At 57.3% G+C, this 27,185-nt stretch overlaps 2 protein-coding genes across 12 annotated transcripts; one reads left to right on the top strand and one right to left on the bottom strand.

Moving 5' to 3' along the window:
- Nucleotides 1–206: 206 nt before the first annotated feature.
- On the top strand, nucleotides 207–9,259 carry LOC131202884 (drebrin-like protein B). Of its 3 annotated transcripts, XM_058192447.1 has the most exons (13): nucleotides 207–437; nucleotides 2,605–2,657; nucleotides 2,949–3,061; nucleotides 3,494–3,568; nucleotides 3,789–3,926; nucleotides 4,352–4,429; nucleotides 4,513–4,664; nucleotides 6,697–6,751; nucleotides 6,983–7,045; nucleotides 7,352–7,442; nucleotides 7,744–8,255; nucleotides 8,649–8,740; nucleotides 8,990–9,259. In XM_058192447.1, the coding sequence occupies exons 1-12, from the start codon at nucleotides 346–348 to the stop codon at nucleotides 8,691–8,693; spliced, it is 1,467 nt and encodes a 488-aa protein (XP_058048430.1). In that variant the 5' UTR covers nucleotides 207–345; the 3' UTR covers nucleotides 8,694–8,740; nucleotides 8,990–9,259. The 3 variants fall into 3 exon arrangements, with proteins under 3 accessions (XP_058048430.1, XP_058048432.1, XP_058048431.1); XM_058192448.1 differs by lacking the exon at nucleotides 2,605–2,657 and having other exon boundaries at nucleotides 279–437; nucleotides 8,622–8,740; XM_058192449.1 differs by lacking the exons at nucleotides 2,605–2,657; nucleotides 3,494–3,568 and having other exon boundaries at nucleotides 278–437; nucleotides 8,622–8,740.
- Nucleotides 9,260–9,453: 194 nt separating this feature from the next.
- RTKN (rhotekin) lies at nucleotides 9,454–27,096 on the bottom strand. Of its 9 annotated transcripts, none has more exons than XM_058192445.1 (13): nucleotides 26,278–26,390; nucleotides 25,307–25,418; nucleotides 17,745–17,944; nucleotides 17,025–17,086; nucleotides 15,464–15,517; nucleotides 14,199–14,316; nucleotides 13,639–13,860; nucleotides 13,460–13,554; nucleotides 13,184–13,290; nucleotides 12,862–12,987; nucleotides 11,268–11,496; nucleotides 10,861–10,965; nucleotides 9,454–10,262 (listed from the first exon to the last, which is right to left on the bottom strand). In XM_058192445.1, the coding sequence occupies exons 3-13, from the start codon at nucleotides 17,903–17,905 to the stop codon at nucleotides 9,880–9,882; spliced, it is 1,662 nt and encodes a 553-aa protein (XP_058048428.1). In that variant the 5' UTR covers nucleotides 17,906–17,944; nucleotides 25,307–25,418; nucleotides 26,278–26,390; the 3' UTR covers nucleotides 9,454–9,879. The 9 variants fall into 9 exon arrangements, with proteins under 9 accessions (XP_058048428.1, XP_058048427.1, XP_058048424.1 ...); XM_058192444.1 differs by lacking the exon at nucleotides 26,278–26,390 and adding an exon at nucleotides 25,695–26,051; XM_058192441.1 differs by lacking the exons at nucleotides 25,307–25,418; nucleotides 26,278–26,390 and adding exons at nucleotides 20,332–20,604; nucleotides 20,990–21,167.
- Between the last annotated feature and the right edge of the window lie 89 nt (nucleotides 27,097–27,185).

Here is a 27,185-nt window from a genome sequence, read left to right as displayed (position 1 = left end):
AGATCCGTCCGACACGCCCGGGGTAACGAGGGCAGAGACTGACTTTCAAGAACAGGCCCCGTCCTGTCTTCCTTCCCCGCGCTTGCGCTCCTTCCGCAGGGCATCCCTCTCGAGACCCGCGTGCCAGGCCACCGGGCAAACGAGTCAGCCCACCGCGGGGAGGGGGGCCTGCCCCAAGTCGACGCTGGCTTGGCTTTCCAATACGTTCTGCCCTGCCCTGCCCCGCCCCGCCCCGCGGGGGGCGGGGGTGGGGCGGGGGAGGAGGGGAGGGGGGGCGCCTCTTCCCGGCCCGCCGTCTTCGCCGCCACCTCGGAATCGCGGGCCGCTGCCGTCGAGGTTCTTGAGATGGGTAGCAGCGCCCTGGACCTGGACAAGCACGGACTGGCGCTGCTGGCCGCCAAGAGCGACGTGGTGAACGGCCGAGCGGCCGCTAGCTGGTGAGTGGCGCCTCTGCCCTTCCCCGGCCGGCCAGCGCTCCCCTCAGCGGCCGGGCTCCAGCTCCGCCGCTTCCGCGCGGGTGGACTCCCGCTTGATGGGGGGTCTCTGCAGCGCCGGAGCTCGGGGGCCGCGGCGGGGCCCGGACAGAGCAGGGCAAGCGCCCCTCCACTCTCGCCCTTGATTTGGCCCCCGGATCGGGAGGGGTCCCGTGGCGTGGCGTGTCTTGCGGGCGAGAGAAGTTGCGCAGAGCAAAGCGGCCGGCAGACCAGCTGGGGCCCTTTCCGCCGGTCCGCCAGGAAATCCACGGATAAAACTCGGGAAAAGAGTCCAAAGGGAAGGAGCCGAGTCGGGCGGGGAAGGAGGCCCGACCCACCCGCCTCGGCCGCCCCGAGCCCTCCGCCGACGGGAGAAGCGCAGTCCAGGAACCTCCCTCGCAGTCCGGCCTGTCCCACCCCCTGCCTCGCCCCTTCGGCTCCTGGCTCTCGCCAGTCTCGACCGGCCGAGGAAGCTGCTCGAATTCGGGGAGGCGTCTCGGGGGCCACCCAGGGCTGCAGGAGGCGCCCTTCGGCAACGGACACGGGCGTTGCTGCTGCTGTTGCCGCCTCCCATCTGCTTCGACAGTCTCTCCCCCCACCCCACCCCAAGAAGCCCCAGGAACTTCTGGCGAGGTGGGTGGCAAAGTGGTGTGTGCCTGGGGCAGACTGGCGGGTGATGGCTGTGCCCGCAGTGCCCCTCTCCCCACCACCCTGCATGCGAGAAGCTCAGCTCAGCACTGGACCCTTCTGCCCATCCTTTTGCCATCTTCAGGATGTGGAAGCCCAGGCTACACACTTGGCATGGGGTGGTGGTGGGGGGGGCTGGAGAATGGAAAGCAAGCGCTTCTGGCGGCCAGAGGGTGAGCTAAGCTCTACAAGGAAGTTCTGGGTGCAGGAACTGGGCAGACCAGCCCTGGGGGCTTGAGGGCCAGATGTGAGTTTGGGGCAGCAGAAGGAGGCAGAAGCCCTGGGCCCCATCCTGGAAGGCTCCTGTTCAGGGTGGGAGAGCTGGGAGAGCTGGTGGGCAGGCCAGGAGAAAGGAAGCTGGCCACCCTAGTCCAGGGGGCTGATCCTGCCAGGGTCCTGCCATCCAGGCTGCTGTAAGGAAGGCCAGTTGAGCAGGAAAAGGAGAACAGCACAGCTCCTGGGATCATCTGTCCTCTGGCAGCTGTGCACTCACAACCCTTCCCTCCACAAGTGGCATGAGTGCACAGCTGGATGGAGGCCAAGGTCAGGGTTAGGCATCAGCAGAGGTTTTGGGGATTGGGGTCCATTTCAGAGCAAGAAATGGGGAGGATGGAGAGTTGGGAACTGCCCTCCCCATTTGGCCCAGCCTTTGCCAGAAGATCTGCAAGATATTTGAGAGGGGATGGGAGGGGGACACTGGGGGCTTGGCTTCCCCAGAGGGAATAGAAGGAACCAGCTGTAGTTTTCATCGGATGCCAGCCCCCACCCCCACCCGTGGCCATCCCACCCTAGCAAGGCTACCGGAAGCACAGCAGGAAGGGTATGCTGAGGTCATCTCCTTCTGAAGGGCTGGTGGAGGACTTGGCCTCAGTCTGCAGGCAGGGGCCCCCTCTGCCCCCCCTCCATGCCACCCCTTCAGTCTCCATTGTCTGAGAGCAGATGTGCTTCCTCCTGTTCAGAGGGAGAGACGGGGACGGGGAAGTAGCTGAGGGGGAGGTGTTCCACCTGCCAAGGGCCAAGCTGAAGCTCCCCAAATGCCTTTCTCTTTAGAAATGGTTCCCGAAGGACAGGGGTGCCTGGTAGGGAAATCTGCCTCTGGTGGGGGAAGTGATTTCCTGTTGGGCAGCCCCATCTGCCACCCTCTGAGGCCCCATGGCAGGGTCTTTTCCCTTCCCCTGGCCATAAAAGGGGAGGGTTGCCTCATCTGTGCCCACACTGAGAGCAGCTGTGCAGAACAGCTGGGGGGCTGGACCTGGGCCCAAATAGCCTCTGCAGCTGGTACAAACACACCGACTCCAGCAGGTGGTCAGTTTGTGGGCACTTGGAGAAAGCCGCCAGGCCAGACAGCCTGACACAAGGAAGTCAAAACGTAGAACCCTGGCCTGGGTCTCCCCACCCCAGAACTGGTTCCTAATGCCGACCCCCCTGTCTCTGCGCCATCCAGGGCCCTCTTTGCCTATGAAAAGGCCAACGAGCTGAAGCTCCTGGACTCAGGGGGTAAGACAGGAACCCTTGCCTCTCCCTCCCTCCAGTGGGGCAGGGTGCCCCAAAGACGGGGATGGGGGGCAACGGGGGCCTTCTCAGTCTGATCAGCCTCCAGGTGAGGCAGGGCAGCGCTCCACTCTGCCCACCCTGGTGGGAAGCATTTCCTGAAGGAAGAAGGGGGCATCTAGTGGAGACAACAGGGCAGCTCCCTGGGAAGGGGGATCAGGGTGTGGTTGTATGGGCAGGAGCTGGTGGGCTTGGTGCCCCGGGACCCGCTGTGCCTAACCCAGCCTCCCTCTGCAGGAGGAGGCCCCGATGAACTGGCCAAGCGCTTCCAAAGCGGGTGCATCATGTATGGACTGTGCCGCCTGTTGGAGCCCACCGCAGGGGTGCCACATATCGTCCTGATCCACTGGGTGAGAGTGGGGGAGGGGCAGCTGGGGGTGGGGTGGGGTGGGGGGCTTGCAGCTGGAGAACCAGATGCCTCTGTGAGGGATGTGAAACTGGACCTCGCACAGTTGGTCCAACTGAACTCAGCCTCCCCGTATTGCCAGGGCGGAACGAGCTCCTGCATCTCCCCCTTGGGCCATTCTGGATGCCTTCACAATGGCCTCCCTTCATCCTGATTGTTTCCCCATTGTTCACCACCCTGAGTGGAGAAAAAGGCAGGCTATCCCTTGTTGGGGGGGGATGCCATGCTGATCTTGCTGGGGACCAGCCTGACCCTCGTTGCCCAAAGAGCACGGAAGGCAGCAATTGGCGGCTTCTGGAAGGGCCCATCCCTGCTAAAATTGTGCAGCTGCTGCAGGGGTCTTTGAGATGAGCCCCCGGCTCCCTCTTTGGCATAGGTTGGCGAGAAAGTCCTGGAGTCACGCCAAGAAGCCTGCGCTGGGCACCTGCCAGCCATCCGAGCCTTCTTTAAGGTGGGTTCTATGCAGAGAGCGGTTCAGTGTTCCTTGCCCCAGGTTGCTCCTGGGCCAAGAATGGGAAGCTGGTAGGGGGGGAGCTCTTTTGTGGATGAGAAGACAGGATAGGCTTGGGAAACGGGAGGGGAGGAGGCTCCATCTGGGCCTAGCTCCCCCAGAGACGAAGGGATGGGTTGGAGGGAATCCCTGCACTAACATCTCCTCTCTCCCTCTGCAGGAAGCCCACCTGGTGCTGAAGGCCAGCCGGGTGGAGGAGGTAACCCAGGAAGGGCTTAACTGCCGGCTGTCCCTGGTGGCCCCCCCAGAAGCTGCCTTCCCCAAGAAGGACCTGAGTGGTGACCCTGAGGAAGTGGTGGTGAGGAGAAAGGGGAGGGGTGGGCAGGGATCCCCATGAATAGCTGCACCCCAGCTCCTCACTGCGGCAAGGGCACTGGCCAGGTTTCCCCTCTGCTTCTGACAGCCAGGCCCCTCGATCATGAAGGACTGGGGGGTCCTTGGGGCTTTTTCCAGAAAGGTGGCTGCTGCCCCTGGAGACGGAAGGGGGGGCCATCAGCCCCCACCTTTCCTCCCCAGTGCAGAGAAGGATTGAGCTTGGGACTGAGCTGCCCGGAGGATCTTCTCACTCGGTGCTCTGGCATGGAAGTGGCCCTCCCAGCTTCCTGCCTGTAGAGCCTCTTGCCCGTTTGCCTTTAAGCAGCTGCACACGAGGGGGGCACCTGAGGGAGGTCCCCCCTCCCGTTTGAGAGGGGCTGCTTTCAGGGACCCTCTTGGTCTCCTCAGGGGACCAACTACCGGAAGACCAATCCTGTCCTGGAGATCCTGCACACCAAGAGGACCTCCTTCTGGGTGCAGGTGGAGGTGAGGGGGTTGCCTGCTGGGCTGGCTGAGGGCTTTAGGGCAGTGGGGTGGGGGATGCCTTTCTGCCCTCTGCCTCCCTCCAGAGGGAAGAGGAGGAGAGGCGCCAGGAGGAGAGGAGGAGAGCCCAGGAGGAGAGGCGGTGCTGGGAGCGCTTGCGCATGGAAGAGGAGCGCCGGGAAGCAGCCGAGCGGGAGCGCCGGGTGCAAGAGAAGGAGAGGCTCATCCAGGAGCAGAGGTGGGCAGGCGGGCTTTATGCCAGGCTCCTTTCCTTTGGTTGCTGCAGGTTCTGGATGCCCTGTGCTCCCAACACCTTTCGCCTCGCTGAGTGGGGCGAATAGGGACGGAACCCTGGAAAGAGGCTTCTCTTTGGGCAAAAATCATCTTCTGGTCCTTCTCAAGCTTGGTGACTTGATGATGTGAGTACTTCCTGGGAGATTCTGGGAGTTGAAATCCATGCCGCTTTAAGACGCCAAGCTTGAGAAACACTTGAAGTGCCCAGCCTCCCTTTTTGAACCCCTCCAGCCACACTGGGCCCCTGCCAGCGTCTCTGCCTTCCTCCCCTCGCCGGTGGTGGGAGTGGCCAACTTTTTGTTTTTTTACTTTTAAAAGCATTTTTTTACTACCTCTTCTGCTGAGTTTTAAAAGCTTCTCTGATGACCCTTGCTGAGTTGCCTGATCGTCAGAGGCTTTTTTTTCTTTTAAAAGCAAAAAAAAATGCTTTTAAAAGAAAAAAAACCTCTGACGATCAGGCAACTCAGCTGGGATCGCCAGAGGAGCCTTTTAAAAGCATTTTTTCTACAACCTCTTCAGCCAAAGAGTTTGTAAAAAAATGCTTTTAAAAGGCTCTGATGATCCCAGCTGAGCTGCACAGTCATCAGAGGCTTTTTTTCTTTTACTTTTAAAAGCAGTTTTTTGGCCGAAGAAAAAATGCTTTTAAAAGTTAAAAAAAAACCCTGTGGTGATTGCACAGCTCAGCTGGGCATGGGGGGAGGGGCAGGGATTTTTGCTACCAGTTCTCCAAACCACCCGCCGCCATCGCTACCAGATCAGGCGATCCAGTCTGAACTGGGAGCATTTCACCCCGTCCCTCGCCCAGGGAGAAATACACCCCCTTGACACCCCCCCCTGTGACCACGTGCTCCACCGCAGGGTTCCTCTGTCCAGAAAGACGGAGATGGGATGAGAGCCTGGTTGATGAGGGGGGGCCTGAGTGGGGAGGATGGCTCGGACTGTCCCGGAATTGGGCCACCCTGATGGGCTGGTGGCTCTTTCCTTTACTTCCCTTAGAAACGGTTGAATTAGCTGCCAGCTCCAGGGCAGCAGAGCAACAAAGGCTATTGCAGTCATGATGGAGCCAAAGAGCGGCCTGGAGCCTGGCCCCCCTTCTCCATAAGAGGTTCTGCTCTGGTCCCGCCAAATGAAGGGGAAGGACCTGCCCTGAGCAAAGTTGAGGGGCAGGCACCTCCCTTTGGGCTTTCTGGGAACGTGCCCCACTTTGTCAGGGAGCCCGGGCAGCCCTTGCCAATTGGGTGCCTGCAGGAAGCTAAGTGGCTGCTGCCAGTGCTGGACTGCTGGATGAGGCAGCTCCAGAAACACCCACTGACCCAGCGCTGGAGCTCCGCTCTCTTCAGCTGGGCTGCATCAGCCGCGGCTCCGTTGCCTTCTCTGCCCACTTGAGCAGAGCAGCCTGGGGGCCTCTGGGGCCCAGGACAAGGCCCGTCGACTGGGGAACATTTGGCAGATCATCCTAAAAACTTGCTTCCTGATTGCTTTCATTTCTACATCATCCTGGGAACTTCTTGGTGGGTGAGAGACTTTAAAAAGAAATGTTAAAAATCAGCATTTTAAATCAGGTGGGTTCAACCTAGGCATGGAAGCCCCACAAAAGGGGGGCTTCCCCAGGACGGGTCCTTTAGTGGAGTGTTTCTGAACATGCACCAATGCAGATGTAGCAGCATCCGTAACTGTTGAAAACTGTTGAAAAAGTGCAAGCAATTCCATGAAAATTCAGAGTCGCTTAAAAGGCCCACAGAGTGGGGCTACCTATGTGCTTCTGTTGGCTCCAAAGTACCTCAAATGCAAAAAGCTGCACACCCCAATGAACCATTTAAAAGATACACATGGAATCAAATACAGCTGTTGTCCTGCCTCCATCTACTTTTGACGCTGGTGTTCCCAGATGCGGGGGGGGGGGCAACTAGGGGAAGATCTGTGCCCCCGTGGGAGGTAGGGGCTTCTCCTGAGTGGCTCTGCCCCTCCCTCCACAGAAAGCAGCAGGCCCAGCGGGAAGCAGAAGAGCACCAGTGGGAAGAGGCCCGGCGGGTGAGTGCCTTGCAGTGACCACATGGCCCCCCTCCACATCTGGGGACAAGTAGGGTGGGGCCCTTGGTTGATCCTGGGAGGGGGGCTGCGGGAGCTTTGTCTGCAGGGCTGAAGGTAGTTTGGCAGGCTGAAGTCCAACAAGTGACTTTTCTGCACCTCTTGAACTGATGCCTGTCTGCAACCCCAAGGGCATTCTGGCCCCCAGCATTCCTTTTCTCTCTCCCTTGGCAGCGGGAGCAAGCAAGAGCTATGGCTGGGACGGGTCCTCGGAGCTGGGCCAGTGAGACGGCCCAGGTGAGAAGACAGCAGATGGGGGGGGCTGACAATGAAGCTTGGGGTGCTGAGGTGCCGAGGGCCGGGGGCACACTTGGTGGCTCCATGGAGGGGGCCTGTGGCCAAGTAGAACCCCAGTGTGGGCTGGGGGGGGCATGTGGCCACTGTAGGGCACTCATCTGCGGGGCCTTTTCCCACCAGTGCTCTTCCCACCCTTGGTGGAAGCAGAGCCACCGCCTGTCTGGGATCTAAAGGGGATCTGCCTCTGTGGGGGAGGGGGGGAGTTGGCAGCAGGTGGGGCCCTCACAGCTTTTGTTTTGGGCGCAGGAAGTGGCAGGGCCAAGTGGGCATCAGCTTCCCAGGAGGGATTTCTTCCAGACGAGAGAGCAGCTGAGCGCCTTGCGAGACCCAGGGCCAGGTGAGCCCCCTGGCCAGCCCTGCTCACCCCTGCCTCCGCCCCGTGGGAACAACGGGGGCAGGAGTGGGGGAAGCTACTTCCTGGAGTAAGGAATGGGGAGGACTCTCTGTCTCACCCCCCCCCCACATTTTTTGACATCAGAGTAATTCAGGGCTTGGCGACTTCTGAACCCTAACAGATGGTGGGGGGGATTTTGGTCTGTACAGTGTGTGGGGTAGGTGTGTGGGGTAGGTGTGGGGGTTAGGCTGGCTTTGCTGATACATCTTCTCTCTCTTCCCACCACCCCATGCTGGCCGGATAGGAGTGCCGCGGCGCCCTTTCCTCCGCTACCAGCGCAGCCTCACGGAAACTGCTTACATCTTTCGCCGCCCCCCACCGCTGGACCTCCCGGGCAGTTTCCAGGCCCCCATCGGCCCTAAGCCCAGCACTGCCCCCAAGCCAGCCTCGCCGCCCACCAGCACTCTGCCAGCTCACTGGGAAGCAGAGGCAGTGCCACTACCATGCACCCCCCCCTGCCTGCTCCCCCCAGCCCTTGCCTGTGCTTTGAATGGCACCCTAGCCGAGCCTCCCCACCTGGGCCCCTCTCCTGAATCTGAACACTTTCTGGGACAGGAGAGCCCCCTTTTGACTCCTCTGGGGTCCTGCTTCCCCCTTATGGAGGAAACTCAGGCCCCCAGCCATACCCCCAAGGGACAAATGTCCCCCAGCCCAGCCCAGGGCATTAATGGAGGGGCAATGGACTGGATGGAGCTGCCCAGCCCCACAGCGAACTCTCCCCCGAGGGCTGGCCTAGGGGAGACAGCCCCAAGAAAGGTAAGGCCCAAGTCTTGTTTAAATGGGCAGGGGGTGGAATGAACAGGCCACCAGCCATGGGGGTGGGAGTGTGGGTGGCTGCCTTTGCTTATTGCTTGAGATTCAGGCAGTGCAGGATTGTGCAAACAGCCAGAACTGGTGTGTGTGTATGTGTGTGTGTGTGTACTTGAGCTGGGACCCTCGGTCACCACCTGCTGGGATCCTGTCTCTTGAGGTGGGGGGGATATGGCTTGCAAGATGAGAGTCCCAGGTTCTGTTAAGTCCGTCCATTTTGCTTGCATTTGGAGGAATTACTTGGCTTGACCTGTGGTTAAGGGACCGGGATGGGGGCGGGGGGGGCAGGTATGGGGGACGCCCCAAAGTCAGACTTCTGCCCCACCTTTCCCTTCCCAGGTGCTTCACCAGGAGCTGCTCCAGGCCAGGCTGGGTCCATCCTGACTTCTGTGCGCAGAGGGTCAGAGGGAGAGAGAGGCTGGGCCGAGCAGGTGGGTCACTGGCTCAGATGTTGTTAATCTCCTGCTTTAAATCACTCCTCACCCAATTGAGGCAGGAACTTCCCTTCGGTTGATTCCAGCACCACCTCTGCAAGGTAGGCCAGGGTGAAAGTGACCGACCCAGAAGCCCCCAAGGGCCGAGGCTGCCTCTGGCTCTAGCAGGTAGTCGAATGTGTCCCTGTCTCACAACAACCCTCCAGTTCTCCAGCCAGACGGTTAACGGCTGCTTTCTTTCTGCAGGACAACCAGCCCCACGATGGGCAGCTGGCCTGAGTGCCCGGCTTCTGCCCACTCAGCAGAGCTGAGGGTTCCTGCTTGGAGAAGGTGCACTGTCCTTGTGCCCGAGGGAGGCCCCCACCTGCACTTGCTGCCCACCTGCAGCCAGACCAGAGCAGCCACTGGCTCCCTGTACGTTCACATGGGCTGAAACTGGGTCCGCCTGCTACTAGTGCTGTGGTCACATAAACACGCAATGTCCAAGCAAATAAACCACTTTTTGGCTTTATCAAAGACCTTGGTTCATGGAAGGTCCTGTTAGGTCGCAGATGGGGGTCTGCAGGGGCAGGGTGGAGCCTGAGATTATGTCTGTGTCTGTAACCTCCTACCTCCCCTCCCCCAGTGCTGGACCCAGCCCTGCAAAGCCTTTCCCCACTCACAGCGGCTCTGCCAGCCCCCTCCCACAGACCCAGCCTGCACTACAGACGGCAAGTCAATACCCTTTAATGCATATTCACAGGAAGGGAGGCTGCTGGCCTCCACACACACCGTTTGGAGGGAAGGGCTGCCCTCCCCCGCTTCCTCCTCCATGCAAATCCCTGCAGCTTGAGGAGGGAGGGGCGTCAGGAAGAGGCCAGGCTGAAGGCAAATGGGGCCCCTTGGCCCCTGGCAAGGAAAGAGCTCGGCCTCTCTTCCATTTCAACAGCAAATATTCCAGTTTCTTACAAAAAAAAGCAAGGTGCTTTTCTCCTGAAAAGGGAGGGCTCCGGCCATGGGGCCCCACTCCGTGGCCAGCTGCTTCTCTAGCCAGGTCGGCCCCCCAATGCGGTCAGGGATGGGGAATGTGGCCTCGGCCAGTTTGTCTCTGTAAGGCGAAGCCCCTGAACAGTGCAGACCCTCAGTTCTTGGCAGCCTTAGACCTGGGACTGCAGCCACAAGCGTGGGTCAAACCAGGGCCGGGCAGGGGTCTGCAGGGTCCGTTCTGAGTCCGGAGTCGAGCTGCAGCTGCTGGACGACCCTGAGCTGGAACAGGAAGGCCCATGGGCCTTGGGCAGAGGGGAAGGAGGTGGCCGTCCCGCACGCCCCTTCAATCTGCTGAGCTTGGCGTCCAGTGAGAGTGTGCGAGGCCGACTCCAGGGGGGCTGAGCGGGACACGGGCCGGTGCTGGAGTTGCAGTTGGAAGCGATGCCGGGTGAGGAGCCCTCGAAGAGAGAGAGCCACACAGGTTCGCCCAGGTTGGAGACCCGCCGGGCCAGGATCTCAGTCACTGCCTCAATGTCATCGGCCGGCTCAATAGCTGCAGGAAAGGGGGAGAGGGGCTCCGTTAGAGGCGTTCTGGACTCTTCTGGTTCCTGCAGGGACAAACCCCCTCACCCACCCAGGAGAGCTGCCGTTCAGCACAAAAGCACTCCGAAAACAGCCCACTGGTCAGTTGGTGGGCATTCAGCCACATATCGACTCCTCCTGTCTTTCCCCCCACCTTCCCCGAGGTTTCCACAGCATAGCAGCCCTCCTCCCTGCGGCCCTGCCGGCCCCTCCACCGGTGCAGTTACTTCACCTGTCACTGTAATAGTTGGACAGAAGGGCCCGAATCTCTGCAGAGACAGCGTTGTCCTGCAACAGAAGCCCCTCGCAGTTGGAGGGCGGCCCCCCAGCGCCAGGGAGAGCTGGGGCAGGACAGACAGACAGGAGGGACATGCAGAGAGAGGAGAGTAGGATGAGAGCAGAGAGTTACAGACACAGATACTGGATCGGGGGCAAGAGAGACCCTAGAGACGTGAAGCTGGAAAAGGGGGCAGAAAGGACAGAGACCTTCCCCTCCAGATTTGGGAGGCACACGTGACCCTCACAGCCCACGCTTCTGCCCCAGGGATGCCGGCCCCGGTCAGCCTCACCCATCTCATGGTACAGGGATCCCTGCTTGGGCAGCAGCATCGGAGGGCGGCGCGGAGACGGCACCTCCACCGTCATCACTTCATCGCAGCAATGCTTCCACTGGCCTGGGGGAGCACAGATGCGTAAAGGGGGGCAGTCACCTGGATTGGGAGGGGTCTCCCGTGGCATCAAAGGAAGGCTGGCTTTGGAGGCCCCCAAATGTTCTTGGCTGCAGTGGGGAGTGCCCCAGATCCAGCTCTGAGGTGAAGGTTGTGCCCCAATCTCCCCAGACACCTGGCCTCCTTGTGTCTTCGGATGGCTGCCCCCGTCAAATGAATCAGGGCTGCGTCCAAGGGAGGCTTGTTCTCCTTACCACCACCACCACCCCACCCGACCCCCCCCCGGCCCCTGCCTCTCCTCCACTCACTCATGTCGTAGAAGTGCTGCCAGAAGACTTCCATCCAGCGCTGGGCCTCCGCGGGAGACTCGGCCTGCAGCGTGTGAGTCACTTCCTCACCTCCGAAGTGGTTAGTGACTGACATGCAGCGGACGGGGCACCTGGGGCTCTTCTCGCTAGCCCGGATGCGCGTCTCCTGCCCAGGGAAAGAGGCCCAGCGCTCACCATGGCTGTGGGGCCAGATGCCGTGTGTCTTGGGCTGGGACAGAGGCAGGAAGGGGCCCAAAGCAGGGGTGAAATGTAAAATGTGTTACTACCGGTTCTGTGGGCGTGGCTTGGATGTGACGGTGGGCGTGGCCAACTTTTTTTTTTTAAACTTTTAAAAGCATTTTTTCTACAACCTTTTCGGACGAAAAGGTTGTAGAAAAAATGCTTTTAAAAGGTTCTGACAATCCCAGGTGAGCCGCACGATCATCAGAGTTGTTTTTTTTACTTTTAAAAGCATTTTTTCGGCCGAAGAAAAAATGCTTTTAAAAGTAAAAAAACCAACCTCTGATGATCGCGTGGCTCAGCTGGGCGTGGTGGGGGGAGGGATTTTTGCTACCGGTTCTCTGAACGACCCGGCCGCCATCGCTACTAGATCGGCCGATCCAGACCGATCTCACCCCTGGCCCAAAGCGATGGGAAATGGACGCCTCCCTTCTACCAGGGTGTTAGGAAAGAAGGGAAGCCCAGAAATATATAACTGTCTGCTTTGGTTCTGCAACTCAACAAGACAGATACAGACTTCAGAGGATAAGTAGAACTGCAGAAAAAACAATGGCTACCAACCTGCCTTCCTTTGAGGACCTGTATATTGCACGAGTGGAAAAGTGGGCTGTGAAAATATTTACAGACCCCTCGCATCCTGGACAGAAACTGTTTCAATTCCTACCCTCAAAATGATGCTCCAGAGCACTGCACACCAGAACAACTAGACACAAGGACAGATTTTTCCCAAAGGCCATCACTCTGCTAAACAAATAATTCCCTCAACACTGTCAGACTACTCACTATGGCTGCATTACCATTTATCTTCTCATCGTTCCCATCACCATCTCCTCCCACTTATGACTGTATGATTGTAACCTTGTTCCTGATATCCTTACGATTTATATTGACTGTTTCCCTATGACTATCATTAAGTGTTCTACCTTATGATTCTTGACGAATGTATATTTTCTTTTATGTACTCTGAGAGCGTATGCACACCAAGACAAATTCCTTGTGTGTCCAATCACACTTGGCCAATAAAGAATTCTATTCTATTCTATTCTATTCTATTCTATTCTATTCTATTCTATTCTATTCTATTCTATTCTATTCTATTCTATTCTATTCTATTCTATTCTAAATAGAATGGAAGGCTTTGGAAGAGGTTTCTGATAGGGTGAGTTTAAGAGCCAGGATATTTTCTGTGATCTGAAACCTGGCAAGGGAAGGTCCCAGCCTGCCAGCAAAGAGGTGGCATGGGAGCGGGCAAGGGAGGGCAGTCTGGCAAGGTTTGCTCAGCTGACCCACATGGACAGTAAACAGCAAAGAGGGCCTGCCCACGAGCCATGAGGTCCCAGTGCCCCAGCCTTACCTTGTTGATGGCAATGGTGAAGGCAGCCTCTTCCTGGCCCTCCGCATCCTGGGGGCACCGGTAGCAGAGAAGGTTGGTGCCACGCAGGACACAAAAGAGCCTCGGCCAGTCCAGCTGATCCCCCTGCTGCACAGACGGGTAGCAAGTGGCTTGGCATCCTTTCTCCTTCCCCCCCAAAGGCCAAAGCCCTCCACCCAGCTGCAGAAGGTGCTTCTCTCAGCACCCTGGTCAGCTCGAGTGTAGGGTGGGGGCACTGCATGTCCCTGACCCCTGGGAGTGTGGTGGGGGGCTGCTTCCCTCCTTCCACAGGTGAAGCCCTTACCTGCACTTTCAGGAAGCCAGCCATCACCTGCTCCACCATGCAGCTGGGCTGGGCCACCAGGCGGCAGCAGAGGCTGCCATACAGAGGCAGCCAGAAGGAGCTCTCCTCTGGGGAAGAAGGGGGTGTCAGGCAGGGGCCAAATTGGGGGTTCAGTGAAAGGTCTCCAGCAACTGGCTCAAGCACGTGGAACTCGTCAGCCTCCCAGGACCCCCAGTCACCCTGGGAGGGCCCCGACACCAAGTGTGAGGGATGCCCACAGTCATCTTCTGTGCCTACCATTGCCAGTGATGAGGAGGTCATGGGTGCGAAAGGCGTCCTGGACGTGTGCCAGGCCAAGGTGGGCACAGGCCAGCAGATGATATTTGGGCCCCCTGGAAAAGAAGGGGCATCCTGTTGGTGAGGCAGCTGGGGGGGGATGTTGCAGGCTCCCCCAGGTAGGTGAGAAGGGTACTTACGCTGTGCTGGGGGCTGGGGGTAGCAGCAGTGGACTGCACCCCCCGTTGCTGCCCGAGCTGCTCCCGTCCAGGGCAGCCCGCATCTGCTTCCCCGAGGAGCGCCCCAGGGAGCTGCTCAGGCGGCTGGCCAGCTTCTTGGGGGTGGCGCCCAGGGCCGAGTCCTCCTCCAGGGCGGCACTGTACAGCTCAATTTTCAGCTCAAAGCCTGGACCAGCCTCGGTGCTGGGGAGAGAGGAGGAGACGCCCCACGCAGGCTCTGAGCACAGCCAGGATCCCGGCTGGCTGGCCAAAGCCCCAACGCCAGGTCCCAGGGGCAGCCTAGAGGCTCAGGCCAGGCCTGCGGGCACCCACCTTCCGCAGGCCTTGAGGTTTCCTCCTGAAGCCTCCCTGGGGCACCAACTTTGCCATTCCCACCAGGCCCCGAAATGCCCAATTCCACCCGAAATGCGATGTGCCGGGGACCCCGTCAGATCCGGAGTCAGGTGGGTCCCCCTCCTCCCCTTCACTGCCTGGGGCTGAGGCGGGATTGCCGAGTGGTCAGCCAGGGAGGCGAGGCTCACAAGAGCACGGAGGTCTCAAAGCAGATGTCGGCCAGCGTCCGGTCCACCAGCACCATCTCCGTGTCATAGATTTCTGTGCCGATCTGCAGCAGGCAGAACACCGCACAGCGATGCAAGTCTGGAAAAAAGGGGGAAATGGGGCATTTAGTGCCCCAGCTGCGATCCCTGCAGCTCTGAGGCCATGTGGGGGGCACGAAACACACCGCACAGTTGATCAGTTTCTTTCACGGTGGCTCCACAGGTGCTGGAAGTTACAGAGGAGCCTCTTCCAAAGTATGGGAGGGAGCGGGGGGGGGGGGAGGCTGGCCAGGACCTGCTGATCCCTGGGCTCAACCGTCCGGCTGCCAAAGGAGCAGAGGCTGTTTAACCTCGAGTTCGGGACAGAGTTTGGAATCGCTCTTCACCTCAGGCGGGCCTGTCTTAATTGGCAGATGTCATTTCTTTTTGCCATTCTGCACCCATCCCATCCCATCCCTCTCCACTCCGATTCAGCTCCATTCCAAACTGACCAAGTGGCATACAAGAAAAAATGCATGAAAAGCAAAAGCAGCATTAATAGTTCCATCCACCAGGGGGCCACAGTAACACACTAACCTGTACAAACTGACTATCCGGCCAGGAAGAAGAGCCAGGCACAGGAGGGGGCCCATTGGGGAAAAGCCCCATTCCTGGGTCCCTGCGGGTAACTCTCCCTCAGCAACGGAACCCAAAAGGGTACCGAGCTCTTCAGAAGGAGCAGGACCCCATGGAAACGCTGACTTCCTGCTTCCAGTGGCCTGGAAGGATTCCCCGAGATCTAGCTTCCACGGCCTAAAGTTCCTCAACAATAGTTCAAACCGCCCCGTCTCCTTGAAATGATGGGAATTGAGAACATCTGAAGGGCGCCTGGGCTGGGAAGGGCCAGGATCATTTCTACACACCATTTTTTATTAAAAATGCAGTGCAAAGACAAAGAGCGGACATTGCAGGTCGATTGGGCGTCTGCAGCATCACAGACATCGGTCAAATACGGCCATCCTTTCTTTCTTTCAGCAAAGGAGCTTTCAGCTAAACTCAGCCTCGTGGCATCTTTGAATCGAATACTTTATTTGGCCAAGTGTGATTAGACACACAAGGAATTTGTTTCTGGTACACAAGCTTGTTCCAAGCTTGCAGATCCATAATGCCCTGAGTGAAGTCTGTACATAGCTGTTGGATTCAGGTGAGAAACAAACGGAAGAGAGGAGGAGACAGACAATGTGGGGAGCACCAGCGAGAGAACCTACCCCCCTTGTTCTTGAAGTATTCTGTGTCCTTCCACATCAGGGGGATCCGTAGATCTGGAAAAAAGTAAGAGAGTTAGGGACCACGATCTCTATGACCACATATGGCATTAAGGCCCCCCGATGCACGGCTTGTTTACAGTCACAAACCATAGTCCCCCATCTTTGAGACAAACATAAAGGGGCCTCTTAGGCGGTGACCGGCTCACTCAGTTTCTGCTCTGCCTGTCTTTGGGGGAAAGGCTTCTCTCCTGAGTCCAGCAGGATGGCGGTGGTGAAATCGCCCACCTTGAGCTCAGTGCCCTCCAAGGGACCTCTGCACTTCCCTGGGAGCAAGTCGGGAAGTGGATCCCTCCTGAGCAGAAGTTGGGCAACTGATCCCTTGGGTGGGGGCCAGGCTCCAGGGCTTCCCGCTGCAGGTCGGGGAGCTCTTCAACAGGGGCTTCAACAGGGCCTGCGGGGCTGCTGCCCCACACCAATCCTGGCTGTGCACAGGCTGCGCTTTGGGCTTGGGGAAGCCTCACCTGTGCACTACCCTGGCCCCAAAGGTCCAAGGGACCAGAAGCTAAGCCTGGCTGGGTGAGATGGAGCTGAAATGGAAGAAGCAAAAACCAGCATCTCTGCTGGAGATGACCAGAAAGCAGCTACAAAAGCACCAGTGGAGCTGTGCCAGTTTCATAGCATGTCTGAATGGTCGGTTCCATCTGTGGTTTCCCCTGCAGGAGAAGAGGAGGCAGCGCAGCCAGGAATTGGGCAGGAGGTGAAGCTTTGTGTGGCTTCCTTATGAGACTCTGCTTCTTTAGCCCAGATCAGGGGAAATGAAGTTGGGGTAGCTGAGATCTTTCCTCCTTCAATGTGATTCTTCTGTCATTTCTAGCACAACTTTCCTGATTAGCAAATATGAATGCTAACAATACTATCGTTCGACTGTTAGGTTCCTCTTCTTTCAAACCATAAAAGGTGTATTGAAAAAGGATTTGCTCTATTCTCTTAACTAACATGCTACCTGAGGCTGGGCAGGTCTGTACATGCTGCAAAATACAACATCCCTTTGAGGAGTCAGTGACTAGGACGAGACCAGGGGTGAAATGCTCCCGGTTTGGACCAGATCACCTGATCTGGTAGCGATGGCGGCAGATGGTTTGGAGAACCAGTAGCAAAAATCCCTGCCCATCCCCCCATGTCCAGTTGAGCCGCGCGATCATCTGAGGGTTTTTTTTTTTACTTTTAAAAGCAATTTTGCTTCGGCCAAAAAAATGCTTTTAAAGGATTCTGGCAATCAGGCAACTCAGCTAGGATCGTCAGAAGCCCTTTAAAAGCATTTTTTCTACAACCTCTTCAGTCAAAGAGATTGTAGAAAAAATGCTTTTAAAAGTAAAAAAAAAAAAGTTGCCCCCCCCAGTCACATTAGTCCCCCCCACAGAACCGGTAGTAACAAATTTTACATTTCACCCCTGGACGAGACCCTCCCTCCCATTTCTTTTCTTGCCCACTGAGACATTGGCCTGCGTGGGGGAGCAAAGCCGGGCCAGGTTTGAAACCCGAGAACCAGCCCCCTCCTTACCTGAGACACAGATTCGGCCCCGACATGGTAAGCGACCGTCAGTGGATCCAGCCTCAGAAGGACTAAGTTGTGGGGCAGGACAGAGAGGAGAGAGTGAAACCAAGTAATATTAAATCAAAAACATTTACAATTATTAAAACGCTCTGATATCAGCACAGAATGTATGGCTCTGAAAGACAGTATTTCTTATTAGCAGCTGAGAAAATCAAGCATGAACTGAAACAGGTGTGCTGTGGGAGAACTACTATCAGTGGGGATTAAGGTGAACAAGGGAATCCCTAACCACTTTTCACCTGTAGGAAACCAAAGGAGGGATGGAGGGCTCAGAGCAGAGGGGTGGGGGCAGGACAGGGAGGGAATTGCTCTGCTGTCTGCCCAGCATGGTGGAAGGGAGGTCAAAAACCCTGAAGCTGCCAGGAGGAGAGGCTTTCCTGACCCCTTTCCCACATTCCCTAAGTGAGGCAAAGATCCTTGACTGGCTCCCAATCTCCACGGAAGATGCAGGGAGGGAAAGGAAAGGGCTGCCAGGTGGAGGGAGCCAGCCGCCTCCCCTGATGGGGGGGGGATGAGCAGGTTTCCATGGCAACAGAACCCAGCAGGGCACGGAGGAACTGGTGGGGGGGAGTGGGGATGCTCTAGGATGCCTGACCAGAGTTCCCAGGCCTGCTGCATGTGCCTCCCTGCACACCAACCCAGCAAGACTTCCAGACGCCAACTCACCGTCGAGCCATGTGCTGCATCACCTGCACCTCCTTCATGCGCTGCAGCTCCGCCATGTAGGCCAGGATGCGGCTGTTGCAGACCAGCAGGCTCTTGGTCACCTCCAGCGCCTGTGGCCGCTGCGTACACGCCACCAACAGCTTGCAGGCGCCCTCCCGCATGCGGATTTCATGGTCAATTTTCTTCTGGAGGTCTGTGCCCTGGAGGGGGAGGGGACGCAGCTGAAGGATGAGAGTGCAAAAATGTGGGGGTAGCAAGGGGGGGCTCGGGACAGAAGGCTCTGGAAGTGGGTGGGGGAGGGATGACCGGTGAGCTGGCCTGGTGCCGATTGGCTTTAGGGGCCGGTGGGGAGAGAAGAGGCGGCTCCACAGAGCCCCCTCCCTGATCCACTTTCAGGGAAGAGAAGAGCCTGGCGGAACCAGCGCCATAAGAGCAGCCACACATCTGGAGGGCACCGTCCCCCCCTTAACCCCCTCCTTTATCTCCCACTCATGGAAATACAGTTTTGCTCTGAAAGGAGGCATTTCACTGCAGGGGGAGCAGGGACCTGACCCCCCCAAAAATGTCAGGGACTGTCACTGCTATAAAATCGGGACTGGGGGAGTTCACAACAGACCCTCCAGGTGAAAATCCTCCCCCATCTGGCAGCTGGGCAAGAAGGCCCTAAGACCTCCCCCCCCCTCCTGGAGTCTCATTCCCAGCCCACTTCGGGCAGAGGGGGCACCTGGCTGGCCAGGGGGGGGGCAGCTTTTGCAGCAGCTGCAACGCAGATAAGCTCACCCCCCCACCGCCTGGGCCTGGAATGCTGCGGGGTGGGGGAGAGAAGAGGATCAGCTCTTTTCGGGATGCCCCCTTGGCCCAGAGGCCAACCCAGAGGGGGGAGGAAAGCAGGACGGATTGTGACCCCCTCCCCCCAGTGCCTTAATTGGGACGTAGGGAGGTCACCCCCACTCGGAATGCGCTCGGCCCTCCCCAACCCAGCGCTGGCTATTCCGGCAGTCGCCTCCTTCTCTTCCCCCAGCTCACCCTGGCCGGCTTCCCGTTCTCCATGCCGCAGGCTCATAGCCTGGGACCGCCTCCGCCCCGTTCGCTCCGCTGCGGCGTGGTTCTCCTGCTGGCGGCAGCTGCGCCAACGGGGAGGGGGCGCCTGGGCAGGGTCTGCGGGGGGGGGGGCTGTGACATCACCACTGCCTAAAAATAGTCCGGCTGGGATCTGCGGGGGCCGCAATGCCCCGCGGGGAGGAGACAACTGCAGAGGGACCCCTGCCCAAAGCCCACCGCCCTTGTCGCGGGGGCGCGGCTGCCTTCTCTCCGAGCAGAGAGCGGGACAGAGACGGCCCGATCCGCTGAAGGCTGAGAAGGCAAATGGGGAGGGGTCCCCGTTGCCATCCGTGCCAAAGCACAGGAGTCTCGGAGCCGTTTCTGCTCCCAGGCAGGGCACTCTCGTCCCCAAGAGGCCACTCCATTTCTCTCCGGCATGATCTGCCTTTATTCACCCCTAGACCAGATGCCCCCCTCTCCTGCCAGGGCGCTTGGACAAAGAGAAAGCAAAGGGGTGAAGAAGCCTTCTCAGCTCAGGAAGGCAGAAGGGAGACAGAGGTCAGGTTGAAGGGCCCCCTGTCCCCCTCCCCCAAGGAGACAGTGGTCACCCCAGGCTCTGGGCCCTTCCCTGGCTCAGCCATGCAATGGGGGTGGATGGGTCTGAAGGCTGGGCAGCTGCAAGCAGCAAATATCCATGGATCTGCAGCCATAATGGGGTCATCCACCACCATTCCAACTCTATGGAGCCACTTGATGCCCTTTAGGGCCCCAGGCAAGATGTTTCCTGACCAGCATTGCCCCATTCCAAGATCCAGGAGGGAAATGTGAGAGATGGCACCTCCTTCCAATCCTGCCAGCCCAACACAATTCCTCTGTTGGGCAGCTAAGCAGAAACATGCCGAGTTCCAGGGCTCCGCCCTTGAAGGGCACACAGCAAGAAGGAGCTGGGCAGCGCCCACCAAGCCCAGATGCCCACTGACTTCTCAGGCTAACGGGAGCAGTAAGAGATCCAACAGGTGGAGTTCACAAGATGCAGCAATGTCACCAAGGAAGCCACAGGCAAAATGCATGGCAGCCGCAGTTAAAGGCGCCCAGCCCAGAGAGCCCCTCGCCACGTCTCTCTACCTCTCAAGAAGTGTGGAGGGACCAGCCGGATGGGTGAAGGAGAAGGATCTTTTCAGAGGTCACCAGAGGCTGCCGGCTGAGAGCAGCACTGCTATTCTCATGTGAGGGCTGCTGGGGACCCCAGGGGAGTCAAAAGTGTATCTTGGAAGGCAGCCACACAGTTGCCACCCAAACTGGAGGGACACACCTGCAAAGTCCCTGGGTTCAGTTTGCAGCCCCTCCTTAGGAACAGGCATCTGCAGGAGGGCTTCCCTCTGGCCCTCCAGTCCTCCTGTAGATGCCCACCCCCAACCCCCAGAGTCGCACTGGTGAAATGGGCAACAATATAAATTGAAATACACCCACCCACGTGCTGACCCACAAACATCCCTCCCCTCTGAAAGCAGCAACACCCAGCAGCAGGGCAGCCCGGCCACCATACCTCCAGGCTGAGGGCGATCTGCCGGATGTAGAGCATGTTCAGGTCCTCCAGGATGTGCAGCTTGTCCTGCATTGCCCCAAGCCCCCCTGTGCGCCCCCCCCCAAGGCCCACCTGGAGGTGTGGCTTCAGAGCAAAGACCCCCAAACCCAGCTTCCCATGGAGCTCGACCCCAGCAGACTCTGGGGCTGCTTTTGAGGCAAGATGAGGGGTGGTGGATGCAGCAGGCTCACTGCTCCGGCCCCTCTGTCAGCAGATGCCGGTCTCCTGGGCCAGCTGTGGAAAGAATAGGCCCTTTCTTTCATGCCAGCCCAGCAGCTCCAACGCCCACCCTGAGAACAAGCAGCCACTGTGCCTGAAAGGGCAGGGCTGGGGGCCCCAGAGGCTGCACCCAGCTGCCAGGCAGGGCACAGCCCTCCCCCTCTGTCTCCAGGCTCTGCAGTGCCACCACCCTCAGCCAACAGGAGCCTGGGGGTGGGGGCTCCCACTGCCTAGGCATGGCTTCCTGGAATGGCCCCTTTGGACCGAGGGGCTTTGGGGTGCCCTGGGCAGACAGATGCTGCTGCCCCCTGCTGACCGGCCCAGGGACTTTCCCCTGCTCTCTCCAGCCAAGAGTGGGAGCAGTGGCGGCTCTGCCCTGCTGGCCCTCCCCAGCCCTTACCTCCTACGCGAGGATGGCTGCCTTGCCCATGTCCCCCTGCCTTTCCCTCCTGGGTCGTAGCAGGCGCTCCATGCACAGGAAATCTGCCTTGCTTCCACCCCCTGCCAGCCTTCCTGTTCCAGCTCATCTTACAAGGGCCGCCCCTCCAAGCTGGCTCTTCCAGCAGCCTCGCCTCCCCTTCAGACACGTCCCTCCCTCCCACCCGCCCTTCGATGGAAGAAAGCAGGCGGGTGGGCGGCCCCTTGCCCCCAGCATTCTTGGCCAGGGAGGGGAGCCCTCTCTATCCACCAACCCCAGCCGGACACCTTCTCAGCTCTAGCCCAGAAACTTCTATGCTCCCTGAGGTCTCGGCCCCAGCCAGAAGCCCCTGAGGCTGTGCCAGCCCTCGGCCACCAGGGGGCAGCCAACATCCCTTAAAAGGTCAAGAGGAGAAGCTGAACCCCCAGAGAGATGCCAGGGGGCTCCTGTGCCACCTCCAATCGCCTCTTCAGGTGGCTCTTCCTGGGGTGCCATCCTCTGTGAGGCAGTGTGGAAAAATGTGCCCTGGGCAGGGGAGTGGGATGATGGGGGGAGGTGTTACCTCTTGATGAGAACACCCAGCTGGCCCCGCTATGGACTTTCCCTTCTAGGGCTGAGCAGATGGGGTGGGGGGTGCAGGAGAGATCTGGCTATGGCTTCTGCAGCTGGAGGTACCCCTGAGCCTCCCAAGGAGGTCCTTGGAAATCAGTCTTCAGTTAATTTAACCCCTTAAATACGATCCGAGTTAATGGCCAGCTGGGATTTTCCCAGGCTAGTGATTTGCTCCACAGACTTTCCTTTCCTGCTTTCATTTTTTCCCAGCCCTATGACTGAATGTCTATATGAAGCTTCTCAGCCATTCAGGCCATGGTTGCCCCAAAGGCGCTTTTTCAAGAGGCAGTTGCATTTTCTTCTTTTCTTTGAAGATGTTTTGCTTCTCATCCAAGAAGCTTCTTCAGTTCTTCAGAGCTGAAGAAGCTTCTTACCAATAGGACTTAGACATATATACTGCTTCACGGTGCTTTACAGCCCTCTCTAAGTGGTTTACAGAGTCTGCATATTGCCCCCAACAATCTGGGTCCTCATTTTACCCACCTCGGAAGGATGGAAGGATGAGTCAACTTTGAGCCTGGTGAGATTTGAACTGCCAAATTGCAGGCAGCGGCCTGGCAGGCAACAGTAGTTGTTATTGGATGAGAAGCGAAATGTCTTCAAAGACAAACAAGGAAAATACAGCTGCCTCTTGAAAAAGTATCTTTGTGACAGTGCTATGACTATGAATCCTGCTTCAAAGAGCATCCCCCACTCTGCCCCCAATGCAGCTGGGGGGATCTGTGCAATGGGGCTACAGGCCTTGCACAGTTTCATCCTCGAGTCTTTTTCCTAAAGTGGCACAGCCTGGCATATGCATTTCTCAGAGCTTCTGGCCCCCCTAGCACCTTTCCCTGAGATCTGAGCAGTTTTGTCCCCTCGTGGCTTTCCCCAAATTTGAACCACATCCGCCGTGTGGCTGACTGGGTGGAGCTTTTCAGTCATTACCAGATTTGACCATCGGGAATGATTTTGTATCAATGGCCAATTCACAGCCCACATCTGAATCACCGTTGAGTGGTCCACCGTGGTCCCAGCTGAGATCCTCAAGGGATCCAGAGCGAGAAAAGTGCCCACTTATCCCCCTCCACCCTGCAGTTCTTTCTCTTTGCCCGGCTTGCAGTCCACAAGGGAAGAGGCAGCAGTTCTCGAGATATACACGCCATGGGGCCAGCCCCCCTCTTCCTCCGGGGCCTGCAGAGACTCTCTGGGCAGATGGGCAAGGCAATTTCCCCTCCTGTGAGATCCAGCTCCCTGCCCTTCCATCCATGTCCTCTATGGGGTTGGACTAGAAGACCTCTAAGATCCCTTCTAATCCTATTGTATGTTCTACACACCTGCTAAAAGAAGTTTGGGTTGGACCATATCAAGTACTTCTTGAGCCTAGCAGGAATCTTATGCACATTTTTATCCCTGAAAATGGCAACTCCCACCCCCGTAAGGAAACCCTATCCATATTTTAACATTCATCAGTTACCTGAAGCTTCATTATTTTTCAGAGCATTTAGGACTTCCTGTTCAATATTTTTTGTAATGTATACAGCACTTGCCATTTCCACAACTATCATCCTTCTGCTGCACAACTCAGACAGGCTTCTTTGAGAATTCCCTCACTTTCAGGTTGCAGGTTTCATCCTGGATCACTTCATTTATTTTTAATTCCATTATTCCATATCTTTCTCTTATCCTCATTTTATGCAGAACTCATTTTCTTTTGTGAGTAAGAAGGCTTGATGGAACCAAGTGAAAGAGACTACAAACAATTTGCAAAAGAAAATGAGTTCTGCATAAAATGAGGATCAGAGAAAGGTGTGGAATAATCCATACAAAGATCATTGCAAGAAAATGTGATCAGAAGACCAAAGAACATTTAAAAGAGGAGAAAATGCAGAGCAGTTTTGATGAAGAGAACAGGCAATTTTGGAAATGGGTGAAGCAGCCAAATGAGGAGTTTTCAGCAGAGAAAATGCAATTCTCTGTATGGATTATTCCATATCTTTCTCTGATACACATTTTATGCAGAAATCATTTTCTTTTGTGAGCACAATTTGTTAGCACAAATCTGCACCCTCCTGTTTTTTCTGCAATATAATTTACTATCCAGGAATGTGTGTGGGGTCCACTTTCAATTTCCATTTTTCAGTTTGTAGGGAGATTTTCAGCCTAAATGAATCGAGTAAGGGTTTTCTTATTTCTACTGCGCCCCTCACCATGTTCACATACAGAGGTTTGCTTAAATAGAGAATTTTCTAAGCAGAAACTCCCTCTTTTCAATCATCTTAATCTCTTACGACCCAGTGGCTCTTCTTCCTTCATAGCTATCCACTTAGGACACTTTCTACAATGTATTTTTCTTTTCATGCAATTTCTCCCCAACTCCTTTCAGCTATTTCCTTAAATGCAAGTATCCGCCAACATACAGATTCCTATGTTATAATGATTCTACTCATTTGCACTTTTTAACCCTTCCCTTCAATTCCACTCACCAGGATCAGGCACACCCCCCCCATGCCCCTTTCAGGTCTCATCTTCTTTCTTAGTTCTACAGACAGACAACCGAAGGATTGTCTTTCTTTCATCAGTAAATTCATGCTGTTTACTGTTGACCAAGTCCAGTCTTCTATATGCGTCATCATGGGATCAGCCATAGATACTGGCCTCCATGCCCAAAGGGGCACTGGGCCATTGAGACTATCCCATTATCTTTTGTAGGAAAAGATGCAGAGCAGGTGATTAGTCTTCATTGCAGCTGGGGCACATCATGCATAATTTCCTGTTACAGGAGGGACAATGTCACTCCTTGGGTCTTGAACCAGCATGGCACATGCCAGTTTTATCCCAAGCAATCTGATCTGTTTAAGGCAAACTAAATCCTAGTCTAACAGACCACCTTGCAAGCCACCATATGCTGCCTGCATTGTACCAGATGGTCCCAACTGGGCTTGCTGGCTTCCTTAGCTGTTGTCTGCAAAATTACCTGCCTGACCAACCCTGTTGGTTGGTTCAACCAATCCTCAAGGAGTAGGAGCAGTTGGTTCCTACAGCATCCAGATGCTGCCCCTTTTTATCCGGGCTTCATAGGAACTGTAGGAGAAGGCTAGGCCTGCCAAGGACCATTCTGCAGCCCTCCAGCCTGCCTCCATGGTGACTTTCTGCCCAAGGACAACAAGGCCAATGGGACAAACAAGGAAGCCCAGAGCTGCACTGTGGCCACGTGCCCCATACTGGACAGCATGTCCTTCTCCATCTGTGTGGCCAGGAGCCCAAGGCAGCCGTTAAACTGTGGATAAACATTTTGGGTACTCCCAGCAAACCCTCCACTAATCTCCACTTCCCAGACATTTTGGGGGAAGAGTTTTGTCTCTCCTTCCTTTTGCTCCCATCCTGGGTTACATTAATCCTGCAAAATAGACAGTGCCATCTTGGACACCAAAGGTCTCATCATCTGCCTCTGGTTTTGAGGAATCATTCAGGCATATGAAAAAGACATTTGGCCTGGAATTCAAATTTCAAAAATGTGTTAACTCTATAGAAGACCAAATCAGGGAAGATTATATACATGTTTTCCAACAGTCAGAAGTGAACAACCTGCTACTGGATTAGATGTGTCCAGCAGAGGCCTCCGAAGGGAACTGCTTTAATCTTTGATGACAGCAGGTGAGAAAAAGAAGTATGAGAAATTTGAACACATCTACAAATAAAGCTCACATTTAATATGCCTCCCTCCCTTGCCAGAATTCTTTCAAAACGGCTTCAGGGTTTTACCACAATGAATCTGCTTCTTGGGCCTTCATGTCTGGGGAACTCTCCCAGCAGCATTCTGCCAACCAAAGGAGAAAAAGCAATGGAGGGAAAACCAAGAGGGCCATGCCAGGCCAGTGGGATCACAAAGCCACCTCACAACCTCCCACATTGCTGGTCAGTGGCCCCAAAAGGCCTGGGAACCTCAGCTGTCACTTGGGCAAGAGCCACCTTCTTCCTGCCCCCCAGCCCCAGCCTTGGAAAAGCAGCAATTCCTTCCGCAGCTCCTGCCACCGGCAGCATCACCACAGGCAGCCTCCTCTGGCCACGGCTCCTTCCCAGGGACCCTACTCACCTGGGAGCTAGAATCAGGCAGGGTCAGGGCTCTGGACACCTTTCCAGATGGTGGGGGTCACCACACAAAACCTGGTCACCTTCCTTCCAGATACCCCTCCCCCCCCAGTCTAGATGGGAAGCTGAGGGTCGTGGCATCTGCCCAGTCACTCCCCTCCGCAAAAGTCCCCGGCCCAGGACTGAAGCCGATTGGACCCCTCAGAGGCCAGGGCTGCATTGGGCCTCGGATCTCATCCAGAGACCCCCACTCGGACACGCGACTCTGGGCGGCGCTCCGCCGAAGACGCGGTTTTAACTAGGTGCGGCAAAGCCACAAGACTTAGGATGCGGCGCGGGGCCCTCCTTTATAGAAGGGGGGGGCAGGAACTCCCACGGGTGCCCAGAAGGGCAGAGGGGGAAGCGACCGAGCCCCCTCACTTCCCCGCCCCGCCCCGCCCCGCCCTAGGGGCATCTGCCCGCCTCCCGGAACCCCACAGGTGGGCGGCCTCTGCCGGCTCCGGCGCAGCAGCTCCGCGCTTCCCACGAGTGGCTTTCGCGCACGGCTTAAAGCGCCGAGCGCCTCCCAGCCCGATCCGCAGCCCTACCTGCTCGGGCTCGCCCAGGAGGCTGAGGCGGAAGCGGCCCCGCCGGATCTCCATCTCCAGCGCGGAGCCGCGCGCCACCGTCACCCTGCTGCGGTGGTGCCGCTGGAACATGCTCCGGCCGCCGGGCGCTGCTGGCGCCTCCTCAGCCGCTGCAAGAACTTGGCCTCTGGGCCGGTTCCTCGCCCTCTCCCCGGACAGTCCCCGGTTGCGCCGGCCGGCCCACCTGGGCGGGCTCGCGGCTCCTGCCTGCCGCGCCCCAGCAGACGGCGCCGCCCTCCGCGAGCCCGGCCCGCAGGAGCCGAGCGGCCCCTCCGAGCTTGCCTCCCTCCGCTCAGATCCTGGCGCGGGACTGCTGTCGGAGGGTTTAGCCGTTACCGAGAGAGAGGGAGGGGGTGTCGCGAGGCCGGGCTCTCTCCTTGGAACTTTGTGGCGAATTCGCACGACTTGATTCTGAGTCTCCGCTCGGCGCGAGCACCGAACCAGCAGCAACTTAAGCCTATTGGGCTCATAGCGGCCGCCCCGCCCCGCCCGCTCACGCCCTCGGAAAATGGGGGGAGGGCTCAAACCCGCCCGGTGCCTGCAAGAGAAGGGTCGGGCCGCCTGCCCAGAGCAAGCTGCGGATAAGGCTTGCAGCTGCCGGGTGGTGTAGTGCGGTGTGGTGAAATGCAGGGGAGGCCCTGCTGGAAGACTCCAAGTCCCCCCGGGCAGCTGACAAATGCCAGGCGGGCCCATCTTTTGACCTTCCTTGCAAGGCCAGTCTGGGGCAAGGAGATACAGCTGGCTTCTTTGGCCTTGAGGGTGGGGCTGGCTGCCCCAAGCAGGTGAGCCATCACCCCACCCAAAGATAAGGGCCCCGGATAGCAGGCTGTGGATCTTGCCTTACTTCTGAAGGCCTTCTGGATTTTTTT

The sequence above is a fragment of the Ahaetulla prasina genome, chromosome 8, assembly GCF_028640845.1.
Source record: "Ahaetulla prasina isolate Xishuangbanna chromosome 8, ASM2864084v1, whole genome shotgun sequence".
Taxonomy (NCBI): Eukaryota; Metazoa; Chordata; class Lepidosauria; order Squamata; family Colubridae; genus Ahaetulla; species Ahaetulla prasina.
Note: the sequence above shows the minus strand (reverse complement) of the source record. Positions and strands in the feature narration are given on the sequence as shown.